This window comes from Triplophysa rosa, linkage group LG13, assembly GCF_024868665.1.
Source record: "Triplophysa rosa linkage group LG13, Trosa_1v2, whole genome shotgun sequence".
NCBI classification, from domain to species: domain Eukaryota; kingdom Metazoa; phylum Chordata; class Actinopteri; order Cypriniformes; family Nemacheilidae; genus Triplophysa; species Triplophysa rosa.
The window spans coordinates 12,018,882-12,037,600 of NC_079902.1; the positions used below are offsets into that span (position 1 = coordinate 12,018,882).

The following is an 18,719-nucleotide window of genomic DNA, read 5'->3' on the forward strand; positions in this document are numbered from 1 at the left end:
TCGTGTCAAAATTGTGACATAATTCAAACGCAATTGCAAACCGTTTGCATTTGCATTTACGCGAACGTACAATGTCTGCCAAATTTCAAAAGGAAAAGCAAAGTCTATTTGCAAATGAATTACCTGTGTCTTACGAGTTACGACCCTGCCAGATTTAAATCGCAATAGCAATTCCCCATATGCTATTTCACTTCCTCTGGCGTCGCGTATAAGCCTGCCAAAACTCAAATGAAATCGCAAATTCCTTTGCATTTGCGTTTCCTCTGACTTGTACAGAAACCTGTCAATCAATGGCGGGGGTGGGCTTTGTATCGGGAAGTGACGTTATTCACCGTCGCAGTGGTGGCAGTCAGTCCAACACTAAGGTGACACCGGTTGATGTCCCAGAACTGAAAATTGCTAACATTCTTCCAAATATCTTTCTTTTTGTTCAACAGAACAAAGAAATTTACACAGGTTTGGAACAACTTGAGGGTGAGTAAATGAGGACAGAATTTTCATTTTGGGGTGAACTGTCCCTTTAAATATTTTTAAGTTTTGAGTTTGATTTTAGTTATTAGATGTTTTCACATTTTGTTCAGATATAGGTTTTCAAATTGTTTTACAAATGCGACTGCATTTTATTAAGGTTTTTGTAGTTATATTTTTGGTATTTTCCTGCCTTTATTTCGACAGGACAGTAGAGATTTTGAAAGGATAGGAGATAGGGGTGTAAGATCGGCACAGGACCTCAAGCCAGTATTCGAACTCAGGTTGCCGAAGGAACAGTTGCACCATATGTCGGAGCGCTGCCCAAGGCTGTCAGCTCTGACGTTTTATTAAGGTTTTATGTCTAAAGTCTGTATTCCAAAAACTGGTTAAGTTAAGGTTACCCGGTTAACCTGAGGGTTTGTTTTCATTAGGCTGGATGGTCTTTGGGATCCTGTCTGTTCCGGATGAGAGCTTGTTCATTGGCTTCAGCCTGTAGCTATAGAACTGTCTGTGTTAATGAATTAAACTGTGCTGGCTAATGAACAGAAAGACATGGCCGCGGAGACGAAATAATGGGTGTGCAAAGAGCAGAAATGTGGTTTTACCTGCTGCTGGGGAACAGACTCCTCATTAGTTCATTTCTGCTTACAGAGCTTATAACATTCTGACCACTGGTTGATTGCTCTGCGCCATACAGTAGCACAATGAAACGTTTATAATGTCTGCCATTGTTCCCTGTCCTTATATTCCCTGTCCCTCTTTAACCTAACATTCTAGATAGTCATTTACACATCAAACAGACACTTTTAACCAAAGCAACTTATAGTGCATTTCTTGGGATTTGGGGTGTAACAGTTGAGCTACAATAGTAAATATGCTTTCTGAGAGGATCGATTAGATGTTGAGATATAATGAAAAGATTGTTACAACTCTTTATTGTCTAATTGCACAAAACCAATTCTCTCCCTTTTGGAAATGTACTCAGGATCTGTTGACAGAAATGCAATATAATATACATAACTATGTCTTCAGAGGTGTATAAAGACCTTACATAATGAAGCATTATGTTTTTATTACCTTAGAATGAGCTATTTCTATCTAAATACTGTACATCGCGGGTTCCCTTACATGGAATTCACCATGTTGTTTCTACACTAGCCCTAAATGGACAAACTGCTCTACAGAGCATGTTTCATAAATACGCTATGTCCTTCGGCAAAGAAGAGAAAACTTGACAACATCTTAGTTCTGTGCAGCCACAGTAGTGCTTCAAAAGGGAGGGGTGAAGTGAGCCGTTGGTTGCAATTCGCAACCTCACCACTAGATGCCGCTAAATGTCGTACACTGGCCCTTTAAAGACTAAGCTTGCACTACATAATTCTATTGGTTCTGTGGATTGCTGTAAACTTTATAATATGAAATGGTTTTCCAATATACACACCTTTTTCAACAGTGCGCTCCAACAGTCACATTATATTGTCCCAAGGAACTCAGTCTTGGTCACAGTGCTGTCTACCATCATATTGATTCATTGCATTAAATGCAATTTAAATGCTATGCAGGAGATTTGGCTGTGCAGGCGATTAAACAAAATTGTTGGGGTGATTCATCTTTGTCCAGAGGATTTGGGTTTAGCTGAATATCACAGGCTCAAGTACACTCCACCTCCAGCCTGTAAAACATCAAAACAACATCCGTTCTCCCACTGGGGCCAGATTTGTCACCGTCTTACAACACAGAGGTCTGTAAAGTGCTGTTTTACTTGTATTCAGTTTGAAAAAACAAACAGCTAAATAACTGCAGTTGTGGATATTACAGCAACTGAAATAGCACCATTCAATTTTTAAAGGGCTTTATGTCTTCAATAACTGATTTTGTTAGAGCAAAACGGTTATTTAATTTTATCTCCCAATTTCAAAATTGTAAATGAAGATGAAAGAGATTAGAACAAACTGAACTGGCAAAGACAAAATGAATGGCCCGTATTTAACAGTGTGTCCAATGAGTATTTTACATTTGTGCAATAAGATATTGAAATGAACTCGGAAGACTCAAAAAGTGTGTTATCAATCAATAATATGCAAAAAGAATGACAGTTTCATTTTTCCCAAATGTCCTGTTGGCCCGTGACTGGACAAACAAGTGGTCCTGCTTCAAACGTGCTATCATTGAAATCATTGATGTTGCTGTTTCGTCCTCATAGGGATGCTCAAACATTGTTTTTTCATAGCTTTACAAATATGTACATATACTTGTTTAAGCTAATTAATCTGTACGGACGATAGTGTTTTAATAATAAAAAAGTAAATTGTAAATAAAATCATTGTATTGTAAATAAAGGACACTCTTGAACTTTTAAGTAGCCTATATCTGCAAAAGATAATGACTAAAGTGAACAAATAAAGCATGCAGACACCTTTTAAAAGTAGATCTTAATATAAACATTTTATTCAGTGCATTGTATGTACAGTACACAACAAATAAGAAACAACTGTCAGTACATACAGTATATGTTTTACAGTTTAATCCTGGTAGTTTGGAACACATGATCCAACGAGGAGATAATACATATAACCTACATCATGCAGCTCTATTCCGCACCTGCCTGCAGTCTCCCATGCAACAGATACTGTATGTTCATCTAAAACATGAAAATAACCCAGAAGGAAAAGAAGTGAGAAGGACCCCCGTAGCATATGAAGTTATGTTGCCAAAGGAAAAGAATATATACTGCAGCCCACAAAAAGTCCTTAATGTACACAACCTGATTTGTACATGCCCTGTACAAGAGTTTTTTTATGTGTGTATTTGATCTTTTTCACTTTTACAAATTAGACATATAGCTTAACAAATTTCAATCAACTTAAAATTCCACAGTATCTTTTATGTTTGCTTGTTTAAATAGAAAATCGTCACCACCATAAGTTACTTGGATAGATACACAAAAACAAGAGTCCAGGTGGGACTTCACCATCATGTCTCAAAAATCTCCATTAACAGTGACCAGCTTTGACCAGAGGAGAGCGGACATGGGTGGGAAAGGCAAAAAAACACGCTCACAGACTAGAGGAACTACGAGTCAACAGGACACGAAAGATACAGAAGGGAAGATTTTAAACAGCCCTCTCACATCCAAAATCACACCAGCTAATGCATTACCTCAAATAACGACACCCCCATCCCCTTTAACCCACCCTTAACCTCGCCCATCCAAAATGTACACAAAAACCAGTTGATCACCTCCCGTCATGCGTGTTTACATACTGGTGTGGTTTGACATCTCGAGGGAACTCTCGCAGTTCAGTCTTTGGTGTGCTGGATCTCCAGTCACTCTTTGAACTTTATAAAACACTGATATGAGGGAAGAACAAGAGGAAGAATTAAGAAAAGCTCAACGGCTAATTGAAACAATTAGCAAGCAAGACGGATCCACGGCCTCTCTGTTCCGAGAGGTTCAACGTCTCTTTACGTGTGAGCAGAACGCAGGCTTTGTATTCCCATGCTAGAGAGCACGCCCTCTTAGCCAGTGCACTAGAACGCAGGAGAGTTAGCGCCAGCCCCCCCCCCCCCCCACACGCACACCAGGGATGGGGGGCTTCTCTATCACTTCACACCCAGGAAGCATGGAGGACAGGGGTGCTTCATTTTCACCGCACCCAAGCAGCTAAACCCTCACTCACTGCCCTGAACTCTTAACAAGCGCATTTGTTGATCAGGACCCTAGTCAATGAATCTCGATGACTGAAGTTAAACCCAACAGCTGAGAGGAACCAAAACCAACCGTCCCATTGTATTAAAGGCTACAATTTTTGAGTTTCGTATGCAAAAGGCTAATATAGGTGGTGATCTATGAAAAAAACGAACAAAAAGCTAAAAAACAAAATTAGCTGACTGTAAAGATCAATCGAATGTCACTCTAGTTTGGAAAGTGTTACGTGGTTATGTAATGTTTCATGTTATGTCGTCCTGAACCGCTGATAGCTTTTGGAGAGAAGTCTGTGTGAAGTCACAAGCATTCCGAGGTTTTGGTGAAGGCGTAAGGTTGGGCCGGGACAGCCGCGCTACGTCGACTCGTTCTGACTCACAGCTTTGCCTCCGTTCAGCATAGCCGAGGCACTCCGGCTTTTAGTGGGTGTCCCGCTGCCAGAGCGCGAGAACTCAGTCAAGTCGTGCAGAGAGGGCTCCCTGTACATGGCCACTGAACAACACAAACAGAGAGAGAGAGAGAGAGAGAGAGAGAGAAAGTGTTTGGTTAGTTAGAGTTTCTCACATTTTCTGTTTGATGTTAATTGAAAATGGTAATTGGATGCAAATATGCCTCTTTACTTAATGGAAGCCAGTGATTAAGGTGAAGTGTTAAGATGAAAGTACACTTTGCTTGTCCGCTTCAGGATGCAGGCAGTCCATGTAATTTGTATCAGAAGTGTCACTTTAAGAAAAAACCAATGCTCATTTACTGTATTTACAAAAATCATACATTTTGTTACAGTTTTTTTTTTAAATATAGCCAATAGTTATAATTTGCAAACCTGATTTTTCAACCTACTGTATTTATCTCTTGCTATAGACAACACAGACACATCACTAATTCCTAATCCAAGGGCTTCAGGCAACACATTTGGGTGATTCTATAGAATAGGTCAAATTTAATTACCTACGATTAAAAATAAATGTTACAATTTTATATACAGTCGCAGAAAAAATTAAGAGACTATTTTCAGTTTTTCTGAATTCACTATTTATATGTGCTTTTAATAAATATTTATTATTTATATATATTTTGTAGGGCTGTAAAACAATTACAATTTTTTATCAAATTAATTACATTATGTTGCGATTAATTAATCTAATTAATTGCAACTTAAATAATTACACATCACATTTGGGGTCAAAATATCATTTTAAGCCATAATAAGACAACACAGAAAGTAGCTTCAGATGTTCAGAAGCTGAACATGAATTATTATAATTAAAGATCAAAACACTTTGGTTACTAACATTCTTAAGAAATATCTTCCTTTTTCCCCATAGAAATAGTCATTCATGTTTGAAACGACATAAGGGAAAGTAAATGTAAATAAGCAGAATTTTTGGGGGGCAAACTATCACCAATTTATTAGTATTGTTATTATTTAACTTTTTTATTTTAATACTGTTAAAATTCTTTGAAGAATTAAAAACTGCCAGTAGGTAGCAGTAAATGTCATTAATTCTTAGATTCACTGAACTTGTTTAGGAATGCAGTAAATGACTCTTTATTAATGAGCCACTGATTAATTGATTCACCCAATAGATGCTTTCTAGGTAATATTTTTGTTGAAAAATTAGGAAAACAAACAATGTTGTCTATAAAATATATCTTAAAATTAATTTCTTATTTAATGAACTGTTTTATAAAATCAACATGACATGCACTTGTGGTTTTCTCGACAAAAAGAGCACTGCTATGATGCTGCGCTTGTGTGATTGCTAAATACTAAATAAATATGAGACAAAAGCTCATTCAGGGTAATTTTTGCACAGATATCTTTAATTTTAGGTACTTTCTGGCCGTATTCTGTATGTAACACACAGTAAGTTGTGCCAGCATCATATTTGTCACCAGTCAACTGTATGAAATGTAAGATGACCTACTTACGTCTGGGGTGGGGCGGGTGCGTTAAATGCGTTAAAAGTTTTAATCACGTTAATTTTCCATAACGCACAGCATTAAATGCACAGCCTTAATATTTTGTGACCATTTTCTAATTTATTTGGACACAGCAGACTAAAACATTCTTGTAATGAAATAAAAAATAAACCTAATGAATGAATTATTTAAAAAAATTCTATTTAGGTGCATAGTAAAAGTTGCAATAGCAAATTATTGTAAGAGTTGTTTTACACCTGTGCACATGTGAACCAAATGGAACACTAATGATCTTTTCACATCATCACTCCAGAAATCCACTAGACAGCCAATGTGCTAAAATTCCATGCGACGCCTCATCGTCCTAATGATTAATATGTTGTACTTTGAGCATTACAAAGACTTCCTTTAACCTCACACAAAGCTTCTTTTGTCTGCAACAGGCGATCGATACAGCACTTAAGTGGAAAGCTCGAAGAATCAATATGTGACATATTGGTTGTGCAACCGAGCTTCTCGCTAGAGGAACGCAGGAGTCTCAGAGACTAGAGGCTGCGGACTGTGGAGCTCTTTCTCAGGCATTTGTCATCTACCGTCTCATCATTACAGTCTTCAGTACTAATGTGTTTCAAATGTGACAAAATATATGCCAATAAATGGTGTTGACCACAATTGTCGATGATGTTTCAGAAAGTTTTTTGTCCAATTACAGTAATTGTGCATAATTGGGTCCACAGGCTCTGTGGGTAAATAGGAATAATGGGTAAGCTCCTATAGGCTGAATGTAAGTGTATACAGTATGTGTGTCTGCTGGCAGCTGAACCTGTGTTCACAGACAGTTCCCTAATAGGACTACTATTCGAGAATCTTCATAAGCCAGCGAGCAAACTTCCATTTCCTTTTGTTCCCTCTCTCACTTTAAATTATGCAACTCTCCAGAAAAGTTCAATCAGCGAGACTCATGACTGATACAAGTCTTGCATTTCTTCATGAAAGATTTTCATGCATTTGAACATATAATTGGCTAAATCACAGTAAAGCGTGATTTAAGAAGATTGTGAATGCTACAAAAATCGTATTTCTTAAATTCCTAATTAGTGTTTTTTCTTCTCCAGTAAACCCCTCTACAGGTATAAACATTTTAGATAAATTCATATGAGAAGCAAGTTAAAAACTTTTCTCTGAGAGCGAACATAAGTGATTTTGTCACTTATATTACCAAAATAAATGTTTGCGCAATGGCTACTGACAACGGTAAATCTCTGAATGCAGTTTGGACGCAACACTCCCACTGTCTCCTTATTACATTACCAGCTTTCATCATTATCCTCTCGAAGCATCTTTAGAAAGCGAAAACGCAGCGGCTTAAACATTTTCCCTGAGAACAAAATGTTTCTCGGAAGCAAAACACTCAGTTCTAATTTTCTAATTACCATCAAATAAAAAATCAGCGTAAGGAATGAAAAGTGTTATTGATTTCTGTAAGTGGCTGAATTGAACAGACATTATGTTCAAACACTCATTTGTGTAATTTGATGAGCATCTTATGGACTGAAGAACCATCTCATCCTCATTAAAAAAAATCCCAATTATGTGTCTTAACTAAATGAGGAGCGGTGCATTAAAAGTAAATCTAAAAGCAATAACACCACTGTTTACCTCTGAACTGACACATATTTGACTCCCAGGCTTAAGCGTAATATTTATGCATAATGTATGCTCCCTGTAGATAAAAGCCATGAGGAACTTCACAATTGAATGAGTTTCTGTTATCTTCTGCTTTGGAATGGTTGAATTGGTCTAAATGGAAGAGTTCTGCTCTGTGAGCTGTCAAAAGCACAGCGAGTCTGTTTTATCATCCTGAAGCTTCCTGCAACAGACGATGTCTTAAAGTGTCTGATTGCGCTGGCGTCCTCAAGGACTCCACGGCTCTATCCACACCTCACCACTTCAGCGCACACTCTGGGACCAGCCATTCCCAAAGGGCCCACGGAGAAAACAGTGCATCACACTGAACACAGGTGGAGAGACAGAGTTTTTTCTGGAGACAATGAAGGAGCAGATTGTGTGCTCACAGTTCCAGAGCCCATTATTTGGAGTTTTCAGAAGGATCTAATAGAATTTCATTTCGACAATAAAAACATGCACAATAACACGACGAGATGGCTTTTTGTCATTTCCAGTCCGGTGGATTAATCACCAGGCTACCCACAACCTCTGACCAATAAATTTCCATTATGTTTTTACATTAAAATCTTTTACAGAGATTGCACTCGCAAAGAGCTAATTCAAGCCCATAAAATGTTTCTCAGCCATTTCAATTAATATTCTAGACACAGACATAAAATGACTGTGGAAACCCTGAATCATTATTCTATTTTTAAAAACCTTCGAAAATACAAAATAAAAGAGCATTACATTCTGCATTAAAATGCCACAGAAATTCATTTGCCTTACCTTTCAAAGGCTTAGGAAGGAAGTGTGCAGCGGGCTTGTTCTTTTTTACGTGATTGCCCTTCATGATCTCTCCTTCCTTATTCAGGCCCAGGTACCAGCCCCTGCCTGACTGCTGCTGTCTGTAGATCATGGAGGAGTACGTCACATAGTAGTTCTCAAACACCGACTCTTTAAACTTGCACTCCGGCGTGAAGTGTTCCTGGAGAGGAGAGAGATGATGCACGATGAGGACACTTGATTGGTCAGAAATTAAATGTGCTTCATCATATACACAGCAGACAGTAAGTGCACTTATGCTGATAGCAGTGATACTGAAAGTGCATACTAGGTCTGGGTGATATATCGAATACTTGTGATTATTTCACCATTCTTAATTGGTCCCAGTGTACAAAATGTTTTTTTTTTGCATATCCATCCTTCTAAAATCACTATTTCATATTGACTGCCTTTTCTCGCTTGGTCTGTCGCATACATTCTCTCATTAGCACTTCCAAGCCGATTTTTAGTGTGGAGTTGCATAACATGCTAATGGAGTTCTGGTTTGGATCTTTCTTCAGCTCGGTCTATGGATCGGGCAGTATTGAATGTGTGAGCACTTCATTGAGTCATTATTAAAGCTCGCCTCCCACTAGGCTCGAACTATTATTGACTATGTACTTCATTAGGATTTTGCAAACAATGTAAGCGGGTACATGCGAGACGGTGCGTGGAGTAACAGCAAATTACATTAATCCACAACTAATCAGGTGTCCAACTCATCCGCCTGCCTAAAATAAAGATTTTACAGTATCCATCTCTTTAAATGTAGGAGTGAAGTAAATTCAAACAGAAAGTCATTAGAAGAGGTTAGATTAATATCCACACTGAGCCTTCGGGCCGCTGTTGCAGTAACAGAACGACTCCGGTAAAATGGATTACAGCACCTCAGGGTCCCGTGGCTGTAATCTTTACTTTTTGAACGTAGCAAATGATGTGGAAATATTCCAGAGAGAGCTGTAAATCAAATGATGTGTTTTCGTCTGAGCGAGGGAAGAAAGAAACTGTAAATAATCTTTGTGTCACTTGTTACAGATCACTAAGGAAATAATTACTTTAACTCTGAAAGCTTGATGCACTTGAAAGGAAATTCCTGAGATTTATTGAGGAAAGTGTGCATGAAGTCACAGCAAATTGTGCTATTTCATACTGCTTCCTGCATGAATTACATAAGAATGTTTGCACATGCATATTTATAACGAACATGCACAAAGTGTGTCAAAATCGCAACGCAATAAAGCATCGTGAATAAAAAACATCTCTACCATAAAAAATGAGTTTATGTCCTGACGAACATTGCAACACAATAAAACACTTGATTGGTTGTTATTTCATGGCACCTCATTGGGTAGTCCTGTCCTGTCCACAGACACATATTACATTGTAGCAGATGTTTTTTTTATTAAAAATTTCATACATATTTAGAATTATCACAACAATTAGAAATGCAGCTATTGCAACAGAACTGCCAAGAACGTCCCTTCATGTCCATACGCTGCTTAGGGTCCTCCACTCACGTCACTGGGTGGTCTGTTTCCCAAACCTAAAGCCAAAGGGAGTGCTCCCATGCTCGGCATAAAGACCTGAGTCGTCCCTTACCAACCAAGTGACTCACACAGACGCTGGGCACACACTCATACCAACAGGAACATTCATGATGTCACAGAGCAGCCGTGACATCGCACCTCCTCTGGGACAGGCTGTCGACCAGGTGCCAAGCTACATCTCGTAAACACCCGGAGAGTTCAGGAAACACTGGACAGCATTGAAAGCCACTTTGAGGGTCTGCTGCGGTCAGCTCAACGCGAGAGTTTAATCTGTGAGATCCCAAAACCAGGGACGAGTTTTCAATCGATACCTCAGCTGTGAAAAACATCACTGAAATCGATTTACACAAGATGGGCCGACTCAACTTCAGTCAGCTATGATTATTTTGGCTGAGACACCAATACGAGACGCACTCAATGTGAGAACTCATAGAAAGGCAGCATCTCATTTCATCCATCCATTCTGTTCCAGTCAGAAGACAACATTTACTCTTAGACATCCAGACTTCCTGCATCTGCTCAATTTAAGCAGATTACCATGAAGTATAAGTTACGCCATTTATACAGCTATTCTGTTGCCACAAACAGCGCTTAATGTCTCAACTGAAGGTCATAATAATTACAGCCAATTGAATCACAAATGCATTACGCCGTACTAAAGCCTATCTTACTGGAAATAATGAATGATGACTATATTAAAAGCATAAACAAAAACAAACAAGAGCAGGGTGTTGAGAGTGTGAGGGCATGATGTGTGTCACTTGGCAACTGCTAAATTCATGAGGCTAATAGGATGCTTTACAGGGTTGGTGACTGAACAATGAGTTGGCAGAACTGATTTAAATGATCATGAATCATGTTCTTTTGTTAATGTTACAATAACAGGAAATAAATCGTGAAAACAACTTCTCATGAAAACAAACCTGTTTTAGTCAGCATCAGCTGCCAAATCTTCGTCCAAAATCTCGCTTCAAATAAGTGCCGTTTCCACATCAAATTTTTTCAGATTGGTTTTGCAAGAAAACACAAATACAGGACAATGGTTTAAAGGTCCAGTGTATGAAATTTAGCGGCATCTAGCGGTGAGGTTGGGAATTGGAACCAATGGCTCACTCCACCCTCCCTTTCGATGCACTATGCTGGCTGACACCAAGTCGTCGTGTTTTCGCTTCTTTGCCGAAGAAGATAACATATTCACGAAACGCGCTCTGTAGAGCAGTTTGTCCGTTCAGGGCTACTGTAGAAACAACATGGTGAATTCCATGCAAGGACACCTGCGGTGTATGTAGATAGAAATAACTCATTCTAAGGTAATAAAAACATAACGCTTCATTATGTAATGTCTTAATACAACTCTGAAGACACTGTTATGTATATTATATTGCATTTCTGTCAATAGATCCTCCAAAAAATTAAACACATTACCTTTAATACAACTGATTATAACGGTTTAGTGAGAAGTGAGGTTTGATTTCAGAGGCATTTCTATTTTGTCTGTACTTGTACTGTTCTGGTATGCTCCTGTGGCTCCCAACAGTTGCGATGACAATGTGTAACAATGTGCCACAGAACCCTTTCACTGAACACACAAAAGGGACTTAAAACAGACCAAGACAAAAAACACCATGAAACACCACAAAAAAAATGCACTTGTCTATTGTGTCACCCCTGTGGCCAGAGTGAAAGAGAACAATGCTGTTACATCTCAAAGTGCAATAAGGCTTCCAGGTGGCGCGTGTTAGATGAGCGCTGCATGGCAAACACATTTTCCTAATTGTCTGTATATTATCACCAACACTGATGAAAATTGCAGCAAACAGTGGTATCATTTAAAATGCCGGGGAACAGATACCTACGTGGAGATACAGCAGATTTTGGCACCTGCTGCCTTGTAAAGAACAGAGGCGGTTTTACCAAATTACCACGCACACATTTACACTCGTGATGAGAACAAGAAGTGAAACTGAAAAGTGATGTGCCAGCCATTTACATGCCACCCTGTAGACAGTGGTTTCTACTCCAGCAGTCTTTTTGAACAATGAAGTGCCCTGTGATTCATACTAGATGCTTGTTGTTTTTATTCCGTTTTTTATACACACTCTGCTGGTTTGAAATGGTTCTTAAATAACATTTCCGCAAAATAGGCACACTCAGGGAAACAAAGCTTCCTGGTCAGGTGAGATGATTGTGATGTAAAACAGACAGAGATTTAATAGCTAATGGCTGTGTAGAGTAGCTACTGAGGTGTTGTAATGCTTTGTTGGAATTGATTCTATCTCCAAGTTTAATTATATCAGGAATCTGCAGTCACGCTGTTGCCAGCTCACTGGCTCGTATCTAATATCTTTTCCAGGGGAAATCCCGCATTGCCCCTCCCGTTCTCCTCTTCTTCCTCCCAAAGGGCTTCCCCTCCCTGATGGAGAACCATCACTGTGTATGTGTGTTTATGTTGCTACAGTAGCTATAGATAGCATAGTTTCATACGATCTTCATATGGTCTGTTTAGGGGAAGTAGATAGCAGGAAATAGTTTCTCTCCAATCAGCCGAGCACTCCCCCCAAGCCAATATATACCCTTATTTTCCCTGTTCTGCTTTTTTCCCTATTGCGTTTCTCTCTCGTAAATCATCCTCCACCAGATCTTCCCATCTTTTATTATCTTTTTCAACCTCTGACCTTATTTATTTTCTCCTCTCTCTATAATCTCCATTTCTCTCTAAGTTTCCCTCTCATGGTCTCGATATATCTCCACTTGCCCATATTCCCCGTTCCATCTATCTCATTACTTTATCCACTCTCTCTTTCTCCCACTCACCAACTCCAATTTCATTTATGGAAAGGAACTAAATGGGAAAGCTGACAGAATCTATTCCACTCAATGGTTCTTGCTGCTCTCTAGAACACAGCTTCATGAGAGCTCTCTGAACCAGGTCTACCTGCACTTAATCCTTCCCTTTGTCTCAACCATCCATGTAATTTAATCAAATCTTAAAATGTCTGAAATGAGTGAACTGCACTGCTGCAACAAGAAACGACAACCTCAGGACTACTGTTTTGTTCGATTTTTGATTTATAATAAAGAATTTCAAATATAGAGCCAAACAATACATTTATATTATTTATATATAAGATTATGCACTATTCTATGTCATAAATAATATAAATAACATTGTCTAGTTTTCTCTGTGATTTATTTGATAAGTGACATAAAATTGTGCAGAATCTTATCCCCTTAACATGCGTTTTTTATTAACTTTGATTTACATTATATTCAATCAACTATCAAAAACTGCACATCATTTGAAAGCTAAAACTCTCAACATTCATGTTCTGAACTTGATTTTGCAATCAATAGAATGCTCAAAAATTAAGGTTAAACAGTATATACAGTATATTTAATGGTGAAAACCAGCATGCCAAAATCAAAGTAAAATTTTAATTTAAGAATATGAAGCTTACAATCATGCCATGATAAATTTTAAAAAAGTGTATATTTTAAGACCAAATGACATTTTTATTTGGACATATTGTAATGCGTTTTAAATGTGAACGTACATAAGCATATAGCCAAGAAAACCCACCCTAAGAAATAATATTACTTAGAGTATATTAAAGCTGCCATAACACACGCAGTTTCTGCCAATCTCATATTAATCTTGAGTACCTAAAAAGTAGTATTACATACTTCGTATCTTCGAAGAGTATTTAGTTTGATCACATTTATAAAAGATAGATACAGCATTACGATTATTTACGGAAAAATACGACCACCTCGGGGTGTGCGGGGGGAGGAACTAAATCACGAGCACACAATACATCATCGCAATACATTATCCCTGCATAACTATTGATTCACTATAAGTTCGTGTTGTTAACGTTATGCACTTACGCGCCGATTGCCAACAAAACACAGACATATGACTTAGTTTGACTTACTGCATGCGGTTCATGTCCAGGATCTTTTAACACTGAGACCGCGCCATATATCAGTTTCAAACGATCTCCAAATCCAGCTTTATATCCACCGTTTATATGACATCCATCACTAAAATGTGAACAAACAAACACACCTCAACTTCTCTGGCTATGGCAAGAGTAACGAGCTGCAGCTGCAGGCCCACAGCGCAGCCAATCTTGATGGTAAGTGGGTCTTCCTCGCTCGTCGGTTGACGCGTGGGCGGGCTTTTTCTTTTGCCTTGCCGTGGCGTGCTTTTCTGGGAGAATTGCCCAATAAGGGACTTTGTTACGAAACGGATTTTCATGTTTGAAAAAAACTTTCCGAAACCTATACGAACACTGGGGGGTGTATCGAGCACAGAAATACTACGTCATACGTCCAACTCGTTTTTTGACAAGTTGACCATATTAAGCATGAGAAGCCAGTCTGTTTAACATTGTAAATAAGTCCGAATGCATGAAACACCGTTGCATGGCCCCTTTAAGCATTTCTGCGTGCTTAATTCTGTTGTTTTGCACACTCACAAACAGCACATATTTGTAAAAAAAAATGATGCACAGAAATTATATTGCCAATATGTTTGCTCTATAGACTGTCGGCTATGGCTCTGCAGTAAGCTACACTGTCTGTACACTCTGTGGGGTTCTAATATTGATGTGCCTGTCTCTGCCCGCCTCTAATGACCCACCACTAAACTGATTTCCAACTTCAAATACACCCACAGAGCTGCTCACGGGACAGCCCGCACGTCGCCTTCATTCTGTGTGTGCCAATGAGCACTCGCTGTTACATGATCTGCTCTTCATTTGCAATATGTGATTAAATCATTCCTTTCCCCATGGTTGTTTTAACATGTTGTGTTCACAGATCAAATCATCAGGTATTATTATTTAGCACGTACACACGCACAATGTATGGTGATACTACAGCACATGGCGTTGCATATTAGCTAGATTTGGAAATAAAAAAGATCATGCCGAGAAGAGAAACGAAAATATATTTAATTGATTCTTCCACTCATTGTCAAACTGATAGATGAATGCATGGACTTAGTCATGGATTTATTTATATTTCTTGGCGCAAACACAGATAAACGGATTGCAAAAGAACATATGTAGTGCACTCAATGTTCTTGCTTATTTAAGCAGATAAAATGATATATTTGTCTTAAAAAGAAAACTTAATGAGATAGTTAAGTAAAAAAGGCAAAATATGATATTGTACATTTATAACGACAGAGAAAAGAACGAGACAAAACTACTAAAATTAAGTACAAGAAAGCTAAATTAGCAATTAAGAAAACGACAAGCAAAACTCCCCGAACAGGAATACAGTAACCAGCTTCAAATCCCTCAAACGTCATTACTGCCTACTTTTCATTGATTGGGGAACTCCCAACATCACTGCGCTGTGATTGGCTGGCTGTGCGTTAGCAGCACGCTGATACTCGCAGCGTTCCGCGACTCTGTAGCAGCGAACAAAAAGAGCCAATAAAGGTGACCAGAGACCCCTGAAGCACACACACAGAAAACATAAAAAGATTTCAGAATGCAGTTTACGGTGACAACTCACACATACAGATGCACAAACGCACTCCCCCACATGCACGTACAGCCAAATCAGATGAACAGCATCCTTCACTCATAATCATCATCCACTTACACTGCCTGAATGCTCTTCACGACTGTAAGCAATGGATGGTTTCATCACGAGTTACGTACGGCATACATATTAGGACATCGTCAGACCTCAGCGTCAGTACTCGGGTATCAGATTAAACGGCATCGCGCCTCAGACAAAAAGGCATCAGTTCTCAACAAAACAGCGTCGGGGCTAAGGTCTCGACCAATCAGGCAACAGGCAAAACGGCCTCAGACTAAAAAGCATCAGCTCTCGCGCAACAAGGCATCAGGCGAAACGGCCTCAGACTGAAAGGCATCAGATGACTCTAGAAGTGGCCACGCCCCCCCTCCCGCATGACGTCAATGCCGCAAACCCTTTTTGAGCAGCACTTTTACGGCAGACAGACAGGTACACGCGAAAGGTAGGATGTCCACGAGTTTTTAATAGTTTTAATCGTTACACTTTATATATATATAATACATAAAGTGTAACGATTAAAACTATTAAAAACTCGTGGACATCCTACCTTTCGCGTGTACCTGTCTGTCTGCCGTAAAAGTGCTGCTCAAAAAGGGTTTGCGGCATTGACGTCATGCGGGAGGGGGGGCGTGGCCACTTCTAGAGTCATCTGATGCTTTTCAGTCTGAGGCCGTTTCGCCTGATGCTTTGTTGCGCGAGAGCTGATGCTTTTTAGTCTGAGGTCGTTTTGCCTGTTGCCTGATTGGTCGAGACCTTAGCCCCGACGCTGTTTTGTTGAGAACTGATGCCTTTTTGTCTGAGGCGCGATGCCGTTTAATCTGATACCCGAGTACTGACGCTGAGGTCTGACGATGTCCTAATATGTATGCCGTAGTTACGTTGTTCTTCATAACACAGACACACTCTCCATTCATCCAAAACTCTCCATCTAAAACGCCTTTTATGCACATAGTATGGCGATATATTGCAAAATTATGACATCAGACAATTATACCGCCGAGAGGATGCATCTACAGCTGTGTGTGCGTTTACATTAAGACGAAGGGAACCTCGCTGTTGTCACTCAGAGTAACAGTTAAATATAGCCTCTTTCCTTCCACCGTCAACTATGCCACACGGTAACACTGTGTTACTGTTGTGGAGAACAGAGGTTTAATTTAATGAGCGCTGCAGCACATATGTTTTAATTACAGACGCAGAGGCACACATTATTAAAGTCACTGAGTGGGAACAGAGAACTGCTGGTGAGCAAGTGTGTGTGTGTGTGTGTGTGTGTAGCACAGTAGGTGTGTGTGTGTTTTCCATTGCTATTCCTATCGGAAATCTCACTAAAATTTGTTTTTTTCCCCCGACATTCACAGTCAAATGTTTTTAGAAAAATAGTAAATCCAACAAAACTATGGAATAGCACAATTGTAACTGTGGGAATTATGTTGTGACGAAAACCATCCAAAATAAATGAACAATGTTATAGATGTTTTAGCATCTTCAAAGTAGTCACCTTTTCACTGAATTTGCAAAATTGTACACTTGGCATTTTATCATGCGGCTTCCTGAGGTCTCAACCTGGGAAGCATTTTAAACAATATTGAAGGAATTTTCATCTATGTTGGACTTTTGAAATTAATATGTTGGAACAGTAATATTTTTGTCTACAAAGTAATTTCAAACATTGAAACATACTGTACGCCTTTAAATTAAAAGATTTTTAAGACCATGAGAAATATTTGGATCAAGTGAACTTTTGACCAGTATGTATGCGTGTTAAGTGTGTGTGTTAAAGAAGCGTGAGCTTTTTTGGTTTCCAAAATTATTAATTTTTCGATTGTGTAAATTGTGTGAGAAATTTGATTAAAACCAATTTAAATGTACATAAAAAAATCCTTGTGGGCTCAGGAGCACAGAATGTGTTTGGCTAAAAATTGGACACACGGCACATTGCTATCATTACATAACTAAGTGACCCTACAATAAGTCTTTATTATTTAATAAATACAAACATTTCCTAAATGTATTACAGCTTGATCTAGAATTGAAGAGTTCATTTTCAAAAACAAATAACTCTTCCTATTGTGCATTCCAATTAATATCAGTCAAACTACAATTGGGTTGTAGTAACAATAACTCAAAACATACAGCTACAAAACACAATAAAAACACGAAAACATAATAAAAACCATGACTTTTGAACATTTTTTAAAACAAAGCTATCTGTTTTTGCAAATAAACTAAAAAAAAATCTTGCATAAAAGCTGCTTATTATAGCATCCTGCTGTCTTGTTTAACTTCCACTTGTCTCCCCTTGACTGACAGTAGTCTCCCAGAACGCAGCAAGGACACTGCACACATAAACTATCCCTTCATCTTGCAAACTGTTTATTCTCAAACATAAGTTTCATTACACACATTCTCCTTTCCCATCATTCCATAATTATTCATGAGGAGATTTCCATCAGATTTATGATTGAGCGTGTGTGCTTGATTTATGATTAACATGTGCTTGTTTGCGCCCACACCTGTCACACCATGCCGTCTCCAGCAATGTCAACCACATGAAATTCTGACATTTGTGTTGCAGCAGGAGTTTGGCACATAGGTTGCTGCATTATTCATGTATGCAGTCAATCAGTGTTGAAGAGCAAGTTGTCCGTTCAGCACATTTCATAGCTTTATGTGTCTTAATGCCGCTGCTTTTCAATACTACTCATTTTTACGCGTGCGGCATAGCTGCATATATCGTCTAATCCTGCTATTTGAAAGAAAGCATTTATTGCAAGGCACTACAACACAGTCAGCTGGTCATTATTACAAAAACCCCTCTGTATTCAGGTCGTGCATTATCCTGAAGGGAGTTATTTTGCGGAAACATCAGGCTGTAATTATACATTATCCTGCTTATTACACAGCTGCTTACAAAATAAATCAATAAAGTCACTATAAGTCACTAAGTACTACTCGAGAAGAAAGAGACTGCAGAGCGATAAATGAAGCATGAAACTAGCAATAGTGTAGGACAATGG

General features: G+C 38.8%; 1 protein-coding gene across 4 annotated transcripts in view; it reads right to left on the bottom strand.

Moving 5' to 3' along the window:
• Positions 1-2,896: 2,896 nt before the first annotated feature.
• Positions 2,897-18,719, bottom strand: part of fgf13a (fibroblast growth factor 13a) — a 190,636-nt gene continuing 174,813 nt past the window's right edge. For all 4 annotated transcript variants that reach the window (XM_057348894.1, XM_057348897.1, XM_057348895.1 and 1 more), the window contains 2 exons: positions 8,558-8,756; positions 2,897-4,669 (listed from right to left, as the gene is read on the bottom strand). In XM_057348894.1, the coding sequence (XP_057204877.1) occupies positions 4,533-4,669; positions 8,558-8,756 (336 nt within the window). In that variant the 3' untranslated portion in view covers positions 2,897-4,532. The remainder of the gene's footprint in view (positions 4,670-8,557; positions 8,757-18,719) is intronic.